The sequence below is a fragment of the Magallana gigas genome, chromosome 6, assembly GCF_963853765.1.
Source record: "Magallana gigas chromosome 6, xbMagGiga1.1, whole genome shotgun sequence".
NCBI classification, from domain to species: Eukaryota; Metazoa; Mollusca; class Bivalvia; order Ostreida; family Ostreidae; genus Magallana; species Magallana gigas.
This window is the reverse complement of record NC_088858.1, coordinates 36,246,247-36,263,329: the sequence shown is the minus strand read 5'-3', so window position 1 is coordinate 36,263,329 and position 17,083 is coordinate 36,246,247. Positions and strand designations below refer to the sequence as shown.

General features: G+C 34.9%; 1 protein-coding gene across 7 annotated transcripts in view; it reads right to left on the bottom strand.

Annotated features, from left to right (window-relative positions):
- LOC105327093 (potassium/sodium hyperpolarization-activated cyclic nucleotide-gated channel 3) overlaps positions 1-15,552 on the bottom strand; it is a 57,266-nt gene extending 41,714 nt beyond the window's left edge. For 6 of the 7 annotated variants that reach the window (XM_066087675.1, XM_066087676.1, XM_034470653.2 and 3 more), the window contains exon 1: positions 1,610-2,187. In XM_066087675.1, the coding sequence (XP_065943747.1) occupies positions 1,610-1,708 (99 nt within the window). In that variant the 5' untranslated portion in view covers positions 1,709-2,187. Of the gene's footprint in view, positions 1-1,609; positions 2,188-14,942 lie in introns of those variants that run through there. The other variant, XM_034470650.2, reaches the window with a different exon arrangement.
- Between the last annotated feature and the right edge of the window lie 1,531 nt (positions 15,553-17,083).

Sequence of the window (17,083 nt, the reverse complement as noted above, 5' to 3'; positions counted from 1 at the left end):
TTTCTTCAAGTAGTTAAAGTCACAAAACACATCTCTTTATTCACAATTACAGTCGATAGCAGGATGATTGGAGCTAATAAAAGTTCCACTTTTACATCTATATTGAAAGACTATCCATAATCTAACCATTGTCTAGCATACTGCGAGAAAATGCAGGGAAGTCAAATGCTTATCTTTCCTTTTAACAAAAACCCATAGAGACATTTACTACTGCAGCTCAACTTTTCATCTGCTTTAAGTGTCGAGTTTTTACATTGATTTTTCTATTTCTTGTTGATTTCTTGTATTTAAGGTAATAGTTCTATACAAATTGCGCAATAAACGCTCTTAATGTTTAAAAAAACTAACTATATTGGGGAAAGTGTTTCGTTTTATTTGAAATTATCAATCTACTTATTGTACACAAAAAGAAACTGCCTAGTCATTAAACCTGATAAGGCCTTGGTAGCCACAATTTATACACAATAAGTAATGAGAAATACTCCCTCATGAATTACATAAGCATTGATGAGGTACGCATTCTATACTTATCTTGCATTAATCTTATTGTTACATTAAAGAACGTAGCGAGAATTTGATAACAACCTGTATACAATTGTATATATAAAAAGGTATATGATTTATACATATACCTCACATCTCAAAACTTAGATATGAATTTCAATTTAACCGGCGTTAAACAGCATGCGCATCGATTCTGCAAAGAAAATTGGCATTTTTATACGTTTAGCAAAATGAACACACCGTGCGCCCCCCGTTGTTGTTACGTAATAAATCTTTCTGGAAGCAATAATCAAGACAAGGAAACAAGCACCTTACTCCCTCAAACAAAACTATAGCATGGCGCTGAGCTTTCAAAAGTAAGCTTTGATTACCGAGATGAAAAATTTGCATTTGTGTCGTAGAACTGAAAATCAATGTTAAGACATATTGATATCGCTTTACGGATAAAATTGAGTATTGTTTCATGAAAATGTTGTAAAGTTTGGAAAAGGTGTCGTAAAGTTTAATCAAGATAAACCGAAGACATTATAAAGGGCTAATGGCTTTATCGAAATTTTTCTTTTTTCTTTCTCTTCTTTTTTTGTTATTCTCTTTTATATAATGGCGTTGTGCTTTACGTGAAAAAAAAATACTAATTGTTTTTCGCTGTGTTTCCAGGTAAACATAGGTGAAATCGATGGCTATTAAATCAGAGGAGACCGAACTATCAAATGGCTGTGTACCTTCTATAAAAAGGTAAACATATTCTGCAAACATCAGCTTTATACATTCTTAACAAGAATCAAATTCACGCGCACGTATATTTCAAACAAGTTAAAAGTTGTTAAATTAAATATAAATTTATGGATGAAAATGCGAGTTTGGAGGAATCATTTCCCTTCGTTTTGGCCAAAAACTATAGCTGTAGGTTGCAGTCTGATTAGCTCTCGACTTCTGGCACACCAAGCGATTTATTTATTTCCACAGGTGCGATTTTCTAATATATCATACTTTCCTATCTCTATAACCATCAACACATTAAGAGAAGTATGTTTATCTAAATCATCAAACGAACAAGATTTATCATCCAAGGTGTGCAAAATGCTTACAAAGTTGAAGCCCATACCTTGAACATGTCTTCATCATCACATCCGCGTGAAAACGGGTGTCTATTAATAAGGGACATCCATTTTTCAAGGTATTCCCTCTTCAAAGAGTAATTCATGATTCCTACTTCTTTTTTTTAAACAGCTTTCAACCTTTCGTGTACACACTCCAAGAAAAATCGCGAGACCGCTTATTGTCAGATACGTTTCCTCGATAATTATTCCATCGTAAGAAAATAAACAGAAACCTTCGGCGAATAACTGCAAAATCACCAGGAGTATGGTAGATCAATCATATTCCGAATCCGTAAATAAGTCCCTAATTACATATACAGTTCAATCCAAATCTGCTTTCAACTTGGTAGTGGCCTGCGAGAGCTCGCTTAATATTTTTCCTGGTGATGTTTATCATTCAAACAATGCAGCTTTGAATACCTGACGAACTATCGACATCCTCCGCCTTTTCAATACAACTGGCCAAAGTCAGGATCTTATCCGACATATTCGATTTGTCCACGACCAATGCCCTTTCTTTCGTAAGGTCCTCAGAAAACACCTTCCGTGTATTGAGTGACGTAGTTTTTTTTTCAGCTGTGGAGGAGGGTCAATTTACATCATTAAAGTGACAACATCTGAATCTTCAATTACTTTGAAACCATGGACGCCCCTCTCTCCAATTTAGCAGCTACCAATCCAGGAATAAGTGAGTCAAAATATTTTGCATAAGGGTATTACAACGCTACACGAGACTGGAGGGGGTCTGACCGCCAGTAATACGAATAGGTCATCACTGGGTTCAATACCATTACTATACTGATGAAGTTTGATAGTGCAACAAATCTGATATGCGTTTGGAAGTCTCGGGACAAACCATGCATCAATCAATAAACATTGAATAGTAATCACTCCATTTTGCTCACTGCTTAAAGAGGAACTTTTACAGAGCGGCTAACTTTTCTTAATTGCAACTTCAGAAGGAATCATATTACAATAAGGTGAAAACACGCTCACTTAAGCGTATGACAAGGTTTGCATTTGCTGCGGGTCAGTAATTGTGTACTAAGGGCTGACGAGCACAAATTAGAGATATTTTAAGAAATATGGAAGGTTTAGGTACGATGAATGTGCGAATCGGGAAAAAGCATTTACTTGGTCAATACACGATTGTATTAAAAACACGGTAGAATCAAAATACTTCCTCAATTTACGATTTCTTCTTAAACAACTTGCATAACACTAATTTTTCAGTACGGCTGTAAAAATTGATTTTTTTTTAAAGCCAAAATCCATCAAAAAAAATGTTGAGTGGCTGTCTGCAAAAGGCCGAGGCTCTATGACAAATTCTTTCTGGTAACTATTGCTTAAAAGAAATTGTATCATGAATAATTTAGATCTAATGTGCTCTGTAGGAATTTGAGAGGGTTGTCGGTATTTGACTGGCATATCATCCCCCGAACTGACAAAATTAACCCCTTCTTTACCGTCTATTGGACTACTAATAAAAAGAAAGAACAATGGTCGCGTGGTAATTATGTAGATTAAATCTGCTTAATGAGGATCGGTGGTCAACAAATTAATCATCAGATCTACATAAAATTTTACGATATGAATTGCTTACCTATAATCTATTATTAATCAAAGAAAAAAATCCATAAATTTTGACTTTTAAATTTTGGGAGTTTTGCTTTATTTTTTTATGGAGCTCTTCTCCTAAAGGAGATCAATACAGTCTAAAAATGGCCACGACCATCGAGCCCTCCTAAATATTTTCAATGAAAGAACGATATAAATCATAGGTACAACTTCGTGCAAATGTTTAATATACTCTTGACATAAAGCTGTCAATAACACGATTCCTCAAATTATGAGCCACATTTCGTGCTCTTGGTAATCTACGCCACGTGAAGAGTAAATGTTGTTTTAAAGAATCAACGTTAATTCGTGTAGAAAACACGATTATAGTACGTCACTCATTAAGCATCACACACGAATGCTACTTTCAAACGTTATTTTTGCAAGATACCACCCTTAAGCTTGCAAAAACGCTATTAAGCTGGCAATTTAATACCCAACTGCTGTTGGATATGGTTAACGAAAGACATTTTACAGCTTCAATAAATAATATCAACCTGTACGTATAAGTAATTTAAAATGGATATTGTGGAATCATTAAATTCCGTGGGGGCTAATTTCGTGGATTGTGAGTTTTTGCGTGGTTCGTGGTTCGTTTTCAGTTTCAGTAGAAAGACTGAATCTTATGTAATTAGTTTTCGACGAGGATGTTAATTCGTAGGTGAGGGCTACCCACGAATACCACGAAAATTGACCCACCACGAATTCTAATGATTCTACAGTTACTGTACATGTTATACAGAATGAGAAAGAAATACATCTACTGCAATAATTAATATCAACCACTACATATTGATTATGTAAAGTGGATACGTGTTATCTGAAGTAACCATGGGATAGTTATGTACTTGTAAATAAACCATGATATTTTTATCAGGCAAATAGTCAACTATCGCGCTCGGGGGTTAACATCGAAGGGAGGGGGTCCTGTCCTGAAGAAAGTGAGTTATTTTTTTAACTATTTAAAGGAACTCACCGCCAGTTCATTTGATTTATAATTGTTGTGCTTAAATGTTTGTGGATTATTGCATTTTTTTTTAAATTTTAGGTTGCATGTCATTTTACAAACAAGCGAAAACAGATAAATGGTGCATTCTCAGTGAGACTAGAAACCAATGGGTTTTAAAAAATAATCAACGTAGTCCGACCAATTTCAGTTCTAAAACCAACCTGTTATTGATTTTAGCGCTCTGCTCGTTGTATGATTTCATGATTGAAAAAAAATTCCTATTTTTGTGTAATGATCCCATAATTTGAAGTTTGAAAAGCCAAGCTTGTATAATGAAATGCATTTCTATTAAATCACAGTGAAGCGTATTCCGCCCAATTGATATTTCTTTTTTACTCAAGCCATACTTTCAAGTTATTAAGCCTCATGTACAAGATTTTTTTATTACTTTTAATTTTAAAAAAATATTTAACAGACCTTTCAAAAATTAATATTCATTTCGTTCTGAAACATACATTAAAATATTCAACGAATTCTCCTTTTTCCGATTTGAAAATTTCTCTTGAAAATATCATCAGAACAGTTTATCTCATTGGTTTTGAATACGCTATAAAACGGAAACACGTGGGTGATCGGTAAGAAAATATTTTATCTGGCTACTGCCAGTTTTAAAATCATATGGCGGCTACCACGTGCACACAATTAATATCATAGTGGCGTCCGGCACTTATTTATTTGGCGGCTGCCAGAAACTTTTCTGGCGGCCACCATACAATTATCTAGCGGCAGCCATTATAGTTATAGAAATTGTGTGGTGGCTACAATTACAAGATAATTACTTAGTGGTCGCCATATGAAAACTGGGATAATTGATTCGTATGCGCAAGCGCTTGATGTAAACATTGTTTTAGAGAACTTTTCCAATTCGCAATGTTGTTGTTAAACGCAACGTTTTAGTTCGAAACGCATTGAAGCTTTACTTCCATGTGATTAACATAGTCTTTAAGTCTAATGAAAACCGTATACTGCCTTGTGAATAAAATTTTGTGTCAATATATTCGCCTCGGGAAATAGGTTTGCTCTTCGAGAACTGGAATATAACTGTTTTATTATACTGATACAAGCAATAAATCAGAAAAGGGTTCAATTAAAGCCGCTTGGTCAGAGTTTTTGACTATCATAGTATCAAATAGTTTTCCATACAAACCAAATACTTTTGGAAAGTTGTAGACTTTTCATCCATTTACACCAGCAGAATCGGTCTACACGGGAACACCAAACAAGTTTAACTTTTAAAGGAATGATCGCCATATAATATCAGTTGTCAGCATGAAATGTTTTTATGTTATGCCAATTACAACATGCATTAAATAGGATGAATCATGTTGTTTTGTTACTTTCCGAAATAGCAAGGAACGAATTAACTATACGTTTAGTATACAAAATGCACTTCTAAACAAAATTCTCTTAAGCATGTAAAGAAAAACACAGACGTAGATTGCTATAAACCATTGGTTTAATTTTTCGAATCGATTATTTATAAGTAGGAGGGTTCAATTGTGAACAGAAATTGTGTTTGGGCGGGGGTGTCAATTTTAAGCTCAGCCTCACATCGGCACTGGCATATCTCTGAAATGTGCTTTAAGCATTCTTCATTTACTGTAATTTCAATTTTGAGATGGAAAAATAAGAGATAGGTAAAACCTAAAGTATCCTTTATGTAGCAATCGTATCTTCTCGGGCCTTTCCGGCAAGCTCGGAAAAGAAGACGAAGGTTTTTTTCTGAGCTTAACGGAAAGATAAAGGAAGGTAGTTCAGAAAAGGCATCTGTTTATTATAATTCTAGAGATAACTCGACTTTATAAGACCTAAGCTTCTGTAACTTTTGGGTATTAATGTACAGGTATAATAACAAGCCAGAAAGCTTCAGATCATAAATAGAAGATAAAACGAAATTGACATGGTGTAGTTTATCAACAGAAGTACATTTATTTCCAGAATGCCCTACTGTGAAGTCGAGCATGCGTATTCCAGTAAAAAAGACTAACGTAGTTGCTAGCGTTCTCGAGCGCTAGCAATAAAAGTGTATAAATCTTTAAATCTTTATCAAGTCAAATACATCTAAATAACTTTCCTTAGTTAAACGTCTAGTAAAACTATTAATTAAATAATAACATGAAGCTGTCCCTGCATACATGTAGTTAACAGGGTAGCGCAAAGCGTAATGTTTGCGCAAATAGTGAAGTTTGCCGGATGTTTCATTCGGACACATTAAATATCACATCACATTTTGCATATCATTTTCTCATTGTATGGCTTATAATTGACTGGGAAACCAACTGCAATGTCCATTGTTATCCACATAGTCAGCATATTAACAGTCATTTGAAAACGTACATTTATTTTGATGTAAAATCGGACCAATCAGCTGTTAATGAATTCTAAATCTTTATATACACAACAAAATAAATCAAATTAAATTGCGCTTGCGTCGTATGGTGACGTAAGCAAGTTTTGGTGAAATTGTATTTAATAGTAAATCATAAAGGGCGCAGCAACCAGAATCAATAGTTTCATAATGAATATTCAAGTGTGCTGTGTACATGTAATAGTCCTAAATACTCACATTTAACACATGAACGCGCATTAGCAAGACCTCTATCTTGTGTGGCGGTCGCCATATATTTATCTGTAGGCCGCCAGATATTTGTCGCCGCAATCTGGCGGCCGCCAGAAACTTTTATGGCGGCCTTCAGTTAAAAATAATATTTTCAGCTTCCATCAGCGGGATTCCGTTTTATCAACATTCTATTAAAAATGATGTATTTTAAAGTATTAAATTCGGATGCTGTAAATTACACCCCGTTCTACAAGAAGCTTGTCACATATCCTTCGCATTAATTATAACAAACACTTTATGAGCTAGAGTAATTATCTCTGCAAGTCTTGAATTACTTGTTTTCTCGCAAACCAGGTGCCTGCTTTTCAATTTATTTTAGACTTGAAGATTTAAAGACCAATGTCATTTACGAAAAATGAACGAAAGAAATAAATTACCAGTAAGACGATCTTGTTATTCGTAATGAGTTCTGTTTATCCGATTAACAATTGGTTAAACTTTTTGTAGTTTAAATGGGAACTTCAATAATGCGATTTGAGTGAACAGTGAGATATATGGGGAAAAAAGAGATAGAAATTGAGAGTAAAAATTGAAAACAAAATCCTAAAGATCTCAGAAATAATGGTTAAAAGCAATAAAGCTATAAGAAAATTCAAAGGGGCTTACAACACTTGAAGGTCTGTCTCATAAATTCACAAATATTTATTGGTGACAAACTATATTGTATTTTTGAAAAATAATTTTTATTTTACAATCTTTGATTTACTTATAAAATTATACGACTTGCATTGTTTCCTTAAGCTTCCATTCGAAGGCCAGTTTCAATCATTATATTACAAGCCGGAGATTCTCAAGGGCAAAACAAAACCACACCAGAATAAACTGAGCTGACCTTGTCAATTAAGGAGATCTTCAGTCATCGTAAACTAAATAGAAAAGAAAGCCAGGCATATCGCGTCGAAATAAACACATCTGAATGTAAAACGTTCCAGAACTAGTAATTTTCCTGCAAATAGGCGTTGTCAAAAAGAAATATAATACAAAAATATTTCCAAATTTCATAGTTAACAAATATCATATTCCAAAGAAAACAACAGTTAAGGTGGTCATGCATTGGTTTATTTTAATTTTGCTTTGGGAGAGGGATGAATATAACGTTAATCCTTAGAGGAAATTCAAAGCACATGGAGGTATTAATGTCGGAAATTCTGATATCATGGGATAACAGTTATGTATTTCATTATCCCAATGCTGTTTGTTTATCAAGTCATAAGCAAATAAAAGTAATCACGATCGAATATACCTTAAGCTTACTGGTACGGTCTGATCGAACAACGTCCATCGGTCTGGCTCCAAATTCGGCGTACTCGTTCAATGACCATTTTAGTCCCAGTCTTTTCAAAACATTTTCTTTTTAAATTAGTTTGTTATTTAGAAAAGTAACAATATACAATATACAGTGTCTTTTACATTAATCATATACTATATACAGTGTCTTTTAAATTAATTATAAACTATATACAGTGTCTTTTACATTAATTATATACTATATACAGTGTCTTTTACATTGATTATATACTATATACAGTGTCTTTTACATTAATTATATACTATATACAGTGTCTTTTACATTAATTATAAACTATATACAGTGTCTTTTACATTAATTATATACTATATACAGTGTCTTTTACATTGATTATATACAGTAACTATATACAGTGTCAATACATTATAAGGACAATTTTTGCAAGGGCACGGCAACACTAAATAATTCGCATGAATTATTAAAGGAACTAACTATTCACTGAGAAGATGCGGCTGTGTACTTAAACCCTTCTCCTCATTAGTCAGCCGATCTCTATGTCACGGCCATCCTAATTCCTGTACTTCTACGGAGCAGGAATTAATCAGGTGATTTGAGAAGGAATTTGCGACAGACACCGTTTCCCTGACATTGACAGAACAATAATCTACCCATCATCTGTACCACATCAGCAAGGACACCGACAGAGGATCGATAAATCGGAATTCTGGGGTTGGTTTTTTTTTTTTGAAAATAAGGGGGGCAGAGGGTGGTCTGCAATATTAAATCTGTCCTCAATTCATTCACGAGTTTGATCAAAGAAACCAAATTAGAAACCTAAGGTTTAATTTGATCAGAGAAATAACCATATATGAAAACAACTATGGCTTTTTTGTAGCCTCTGATCAGTCATTTCTTGCTGCAATATCGTGAACATCAACTGGATAGAACGTACTGCAAAGCCCAACGATAATACAGCTGTACAAAGCTTCGGAAAACCAGAAACCAAAATCTTACCCACATATAATGAAGCATAATTATATTTTGCATTTACCCAATATCCCTACACTAAAAGTTGGCTAAATTTAATTGACTGGTGATGCCTAAACAATTATCGGCAATGTGGAGTAGTGAAAATAAAGGAAATAAAATAAAGACTCCGCAGCTGGGAAAGGATTTTTTTTTTTACATTTCTTAGGACCGCTACATTTCTGATTAGGTCAATCTAGCCAGTCTCTAAGTGTTTCCAATCGACTACACGGAACTGTGACTTTCGATAACTTAAAAACGTTGTTACTCTTATATGCGGACAAGGAGAATTCATATTTATTAATTTTTAAAAATTGCGTGATAAGATTATGCAATCAGAAATGTTGATGTCGGATTTTAGTGTACGCACCACCAGTGACCATTTTTTTTGGGGGGGTCATTTGCGTTATAATCATTTAAAAAGATATGCAAAAATAATCGTAAGTAAATTGATTTTGGGTTGACTTTTCAATCCATAAATGGTTATTTACTTGATATTTATTTTTACATTTTCCGGTCCTATCCGCTTTCAACATCCAGCCTCCATTCGCCTTACCGTTACAAAATCATGCACAGGGCAGGCACGTAGCATCGGGGGGGGGGGGGGGGGGGGGGGGGCTGGCCCCCCACTTTTCTCGCGCAGCAAAGATTTTTCTTATATTTACATACAAAAAATTGAATTAAATTGGAGTTTCCCCCCCCCCTCCCCCACTTTCAAAAACGATGCCACGTGCCTGCAGGGCCCTTGGAACTTTGTTGGTATTTGGGCGGCGAATATTAACTAATAAAAACAGCTAACGCTTGTTTGGGGCATTAAAGTCCATCTTAGTGTCATGGAACCCGTATGGAACTTGTCATGATTGTATTAAAAAGAAAATGAAACAATATGATTTGAACACTGGAAAGCCTTATACGGGTTTATGATAGAGGAAAGAAAACAAAACGCCGGCAGGCTAATATTTGTACAAAACTACTAACTGTTCTTTAAGGAGACAGATCACATTGAACGATTACGTTAGTGTCCAGGATATTACCTCGTGGATTGTTTGCAGACTCTGACTGATAGAGATGATGAACTTCTCCAGTAGGACCCGGCAAGTCCGATAAAGAAGACTGAGTACGTGTCTCCTACTTCTCAGGGTAATCGATTACACTGGATTCAGGAGGAACACTGCGGTGCTCGTCACGACAACGCGATATATTCTCATTGTCCCCGCTATAAGGAACCCTGTATAAATTAATTCCATGGACAGAGAATTTTTTGTTGTTTTAAGACCTGTTTGTACTCTCAGGCATGTAGCCACGTAGCATCGTTTTTGGAAGTGGGACTGGTGGGGTCGTAGACCGACATGTAATCCAAAATCTTGACAGGCCAAAAAAATGAGATAAAATAAACAAGAAAAAACCACCCCTAGTCTTAAAAACCAGAATCCTTGGGGGGGGGGGGGGGGGGGGCAGGCTTATAGTAACATTATGTATATATGGGTCTTTCATAAAATGTCTATTTGGCAGAAAAGCTTGATGAGGGGGTAGCCATAAAGGGATGAGAGTTATAGGGGGGGGGGGGGGGTAATACCCCTCAGTTTAGCGAGTTTTCATAACGTTGTATTTATAAACGAAATTATGATAAAAATGTATTTCATTGATTTTAAATGGTTTATAACCACGCAAAAGCAATTTAAACAACGCATCACTATGAAGATAATTAGATTATAATGGAATAACTGTGTTACATGCTTGGTATTTTTCTCGTTGAAACTCATAGCTCCTAACACTGTTAACTCATAATGGGAAACACAAATACTAATAAAAGAGTGGAATATGAATATCTATAAATTTAGCCGAAAGAAACAATCCGGCGTTTAATCACATAGCACCACATTGGTATTTCAGCAATCCACCTGCACTGTGAAATACTAAACCGATCCAATTTTGTTCACCTACTGATTATTTCTTGCAAAGGTACATGACTGAATCAATACCATATTCATAAACAAAGTAGGATTTCCGATCAGGGAAAGAACTTGTTTCCTACGACCAACTCCAATCATCTTGGATACCAAATACAGGAACATTCAGCGTATACGACAGTTTCTGGATCAATTCTCTTTGCAATCATTCCGATCTCCATCTTGTCTGTGGACTTGATGTGATCCCAAAGCCAACGGTCGGTCGAATATAAAAGCCCATCTTCTGCTATAATATTGTTCAATTGTTTGTGCACATTAATCAATATCTATCTGTCAAAAGAAATCTTGGTTCAAAACCCGATCTTTGACTTTAACCATGCGTGTGGGAATGGGCCTCTATTCCTGATATGGTAATGGGCAAAATGCAATTATATCTTGACTCGTTACATTGTTAGGATAAGGAAAGAAATATTTTTGAAAAGACTCTACAATGTTTGATGAAAATTCTGATATCCTTTCTATATTCTTAATGTAAACAATAACAATCTTTCTTAAGGGGGTGTCAGAGTATTCAAAACTTGACAACGTATACAAGAATATTTTTGTAAACACAAGCATTATTCTCTGCTTAAGTTTCATTAAACTTTGTCATGACATTTTTTCAGAGTAGTAACTGTCGGTTTTTTTTCATTAATAGTTCTAAACATTTTCTTAACGAGTTTGGGCGTTTTTAAACATAAAAGAATTGCAGCTTTCGCCGCATTACCATGTGTATTACAAATGTAAAGAATAAAATCTCATATCCAACAAAAGCCTTTTTATAACTGATCTGATCTTTACTGAATCTTTGTTTCGGCATATACAATAACGATATATTTAATTAATTAGTAGTTGTAAATGAAAATCAAACATGACTCTTAAGTTTGAAGAAGATAGCATGATCCAGAAATGGACGTGGAGAAATTGCAAAGGCGTCCAGTGGAGCCTAAGCTTTGAAGTATGAAGTATACTTAAAATATCCGAAGGCTGATTTACGATCAAGAAGTATCAAGTAAATACACTCAGTATGATCTTATGTATCCTCTGTTACAAGAAAGGGATAATCGGCGGGTTATATTTAGTTTCTCTTTGCGTTAAGAATTTACAACCTTCTTTCAAAATAAAAAATAGAAAAATACAAACAAACCCCTAGACAAGTAAAACGGCTCTCTTTGGGCTTAAATCGTGCCAAAATCGTGGCTTTTTCGTTCCCGATGATAAATTAGAAATTTTATCTCCAGAAATTTTACTCTGATAACGGTGGAATCTCATTTGATATTCTACTGCACACGACGTAAACACAACACATTGTTCAGTGGAAGATAACTCGCAGACGAGAAAGACAGACCAGACGAGATGTTTAAAACACAAGTCAGGTGCCCCGTTGTATTAAAACATCCTGAAATGTTTTGATTCAAAACCCTCTCAAAGACAGAGGAGGGAGAATTATGGTGCCCGTTTTTATCCAGAAAAATCTGTTTCATGTAGCCATACAGCTTGAAAAAGCGGTTTAAAGGAACAGAAAATTAATTCAATGTAAGAAAGACAAAAGAACGAACCATTAAACGGCTTATTTAATCAGCAACAAGAATTCTGAAGTTTCGAGGGTTTGGCTTTTTTTGTCGCGACCTTTGCAATTGTCTAAGTAATCTAGCGTGCTGGGATCTATTGTCCTTTGATTTTGAATTTTTTAAGGTTAACAACAGACAACATACTAAGGTTATTGTATTTCGGGAGTGTCCATAGACTTTATCGATCAAAGAATGGGCGTAAGAGCATGTTTTTTTTTCTTTAATCGATAACTTGCTTGGATTTCTTATATTGTAGTTATAACGCAAAAATATCCGAAATACTGTGCCACCCTCACAATTTTTTTTTAACTGAAAAGGATTAGAAAGGAGATCGAACATATTCGATAACTTACTCTTAATTAAGCTTGCACTGCTAGGAATAGCTCTAAAATCTGCAGTATTTGTCAATGCCTTTTATTGATGATTGAAACGAAATCGCCGGAAATAGCAGTTTTGTCGCCAGCCGTTTGGAATTCCAGATAACCAAAATGAGCCTTACCGAGCTCGAGTGCGTGACAACATTTTCTGTAAAATTAAAGAACTCTAAGCTTGTTACTCGCAGATTCCGAATATTTCTTCTCAATTTATCACATAAGGATCATGAGAAAATGTCGGCGCATGAATCACTTTGTCGTAAATTTAAAAATGATAATAAATTGTGTTCCTACGTCACATTATTAAGCGCTGTACAAGGTCGTGGGAGTGTTCAGAATATATTCGTGTAGCACGTGGTGCACGGAGAGAAAACAAGAAACATAACGTAAAAAATCTTCAACAAAAGTGCATTGTCAAAACTGATTTTAAGAGCAGTTTGTAACGATTTCAGGAGAAATGACAATGGAAAAAAATATTAGCAAAACCTTCAGTATCAGTGGGTTAAAAATAGAAATGTGTGTTAATTTTCCCCTTGTCTTAGCTATGGAAGAAATCGTCAATATCAAGGAAATGCAGATGCAATTCAATTATTTCTAATGGGGCGATCCGCTGCAATTTCTAATGTAATGAAATGTCTTATTACATCATGAACCGTTTCTGCGATTGGGGCCCTGATTGCAGACATGACTCACGTATCTTTTGGCTTGTTCCTGATTTTTTTCCATAAATGTCTTTCCCGGATATAAGGGCTATAAAAACCCAGAGACCGTGAAAGCAGGCCCATCACACCAAATGCTGGGCAAATAGAAGGAAAGGAAACAGCATCGGAGCAAAATAGCAAAGATCTGTTATTATGGGTAAAAATATCACTGATGGAATTTTTTAAACAGAATTAATAATGATCTGAATACTAATTCACACGGGTTTGAGGAGTCATCAATACATAAAATTTACGATGAAACTACGCGAGAATTAAATCTGTAATGGAGAATGTGCTAGTGTTAGGCTAAGATGCCAGCATTGCTAATCAGATGAAATCGGTATCGTCAGTCCCTCGGTGGTATAGTATCAGCAATGAGACTATTTATATTAGAGACGCTGCGGGAATCTTATATTTCACTTGTCAGATATAATAATTCTTCCTATACATGGAATCGCTCCCTCCCAATCACCCATTCATCTCTACAACAAATCAATTAATGATAATGTGGAGCTAGAGCAATAACCCAAATCAAAACAAATGATGCGATAGCATGCGTATGGTTGTGTATAAGGAACCTCGTTTCATTATTTTGATCCGAGGACAAGTTTTCATTGTCGTTGGTTTCAATTTCCACTCAATACATGTAAATCCTAGAATCAATTTCAATGTGATTTACCATTAATTGAATAACCTGTAGGGGAATGTTTCTCTCTCGTTGTGATGGTACAGATCTGTACTTAGTTTTTTTTAAAACAGATGTCACAAATCTTGATTTAAATCAATTCACACAAATCAACCGTCTATTCATACGCGACTCTCCTTTACTTTGATTTGGTGTAATATTAAAATATTTCCAGAATCCTCACCGATTTATCATTTCCTCCGACAGTTACGTCATAACTGTTTAATGCTTTTTTTATTCATCAATGACCTTTATTTCTTCACATACGTTTCAAAATTTGCATTTCAATAAAGCTGCATTGAAAATCAACAGTTAATGATAAATGTCGACCAATCGATTAATCAATTTTTTGGTGTTTTTTTTTTATATCTCCAAAGAGCGATTCTGCTAAGATAGCTATTATTCATGATTTCAACATATATTTCTAATGTGGATTTACTGTGATGGGAAAATCGACTTGCTAGCTTTACATATAATTCAACCCGAGATCGGGGATAATATCAAAATCAGAAACAAAAGTTAAAATGAACAACTCACCTTCAACTGAGAAGAAGACAGCTCTGATTTTGGTGAATCTCCTATTTCACACCTTATGTACATTTACACATTGTAGGTAGCGAACAGATTCAAAAAGAAAATCTTCAATAAACTAAAGAAATAAAATATCACTTTGAAAAAAGTTGCTACTTCTTTTACAGTGTAACACTATCCATCGCATGAAAGTGTGCGTTCGATGTCCAAAAGCATTCCTGGTGAGAGCAAATGTATAGCCTACAGCCCGATGTTCGATGTGTTTTCAAGATAACGGAAAGTAAAAAGGAAACGGCGTATTCCTCAGATTCTATTATTAACAATTTACATATATCCGATCGGACTCGGGGAAAAATCACTTCATGTTGAATACATAGCGAGAACAGAACTCTTTAAGAGCATATTTTTGTCGACTGATTCCTCGCTTGCTACCGTTTTGAACGGTAAGGCTCCTACGTCTTTTAGCCCGCGCCTTTGATTTTTCTCCAGGGCTAGGAACTTAACATCAATTGATCGCTCAATTCGTTGTGTGATCAAATTTGGAAGTATGTTTTTCCCTGTAATTTAGGGTCGCGAATAAACACACCACGGCGGGAATTAAAGCGCATTATCTACAGAGATCGAAAACACAAGAATTCTTTAAGAGAACCCACAGATTCTTTGCATCGGGAGGGGTGAATTTATATTTGGATGCAGCAATTACAGCGCATCAGCAAAACCATCAGCAATTTTCCTACTAAAAGTGACCTACTGAGAGAAACACTGTGATTCATGGAACAAAATTAAATTATCTACGCTTATAAAAGAAATGTAAGGTAGACCTATGTTCTGTTGAATTAGTAAAATTACATCTTGAATTAACAAAGATGTTTAAAGCAAAGCAAGAGAAACCACTATGTTTGAATTACGATGCATTTAACCTTCTAATTTTACTACCTGACTTTATTGTAAAAGAATGCATGCATCCACTGAGCAAAACTTACAAATGTAAATGATATTTAATAATCTGAAACACATGTAAACCGAACTAAGATAAACTTTACATTCAGGCATAGACACAAGCTTGAAAATGTTTATTAATTCTATTTATTCTATTTTAATGAACGAGATCGACTAAGAGTATTTTAATGATTTTTAAAGAATTCAGAATAAATCAAATATGACAACACTATATAAATAGTGCCTGTTTGGGGGGGGGGGGGGGGGGGGGGGGTAACAGTTGAAATTGACATCCTCTCGAAAACCACTGTCACCTGACGCGAAGCAACGGGTAACATTAAAATTGTTATTATAATTGTCCCAAACAGGCACTATTTATATAATGTTACCCTTTGCCAAGTGTGTTGCTAAAGCTGAGGGTAATAGAACGGATTATAAACTGCGTCTAAACCAATCAGATTTCAGTATTTAACATGAAGGTATTAATAAAAACAAATATCACGCTCGAGTTAAATACAGATTTTGTTTTATGTAATATTGTTGATCTGGCTAGGATTGATAGAAAAACATAAAACATGGTTGTTTGTATTTACTGCCATTTATTTTTGCTAATAAGAAAAACTGGGCAATAAGGGGAGGTCATCAAACAGTCATAATATCAATTACCAGAAATTGAATGTAAGTTATAAAAGGTGCGGTATTTACAAACTTGTTGGCGGCCGACAGTTAAAATGACGTAGTCAAAACATCGCGCGACAAAACGCCGCACTCTGATTGGCTAATGTAGACATTTAAAGAAAATCAGCTAAATACTCAAAAATTAGAATTACAATTATATTATGACTAGACTATTATTTTTGGTACTGGCATAAAAATAACATCACAATATACATAAATGCTATTATTTACAATAATGCTGTATTATGATTGTCAATAGCAACATAGTTTCAAAGGCTTTCGAAGACAAAGCGTCTTGTTGAATGAGACTAGTTCATTTTAGATCCACTGATACCTACAAATACCATTACGGTATGTGTACTTCTTACTATTATATCATATAACCGACAGCCTTCTGGTGGCAGGCCATTATAAAAAGCTAGTTTCTTAAATGTACTTTGCAAAGAAAAAACTTAGCCCGGAAACCTACCGTTTTAAATATATTTTTTACAAAGTCCAATTCTGTCTGCCCGACTTGATACATAACTTAC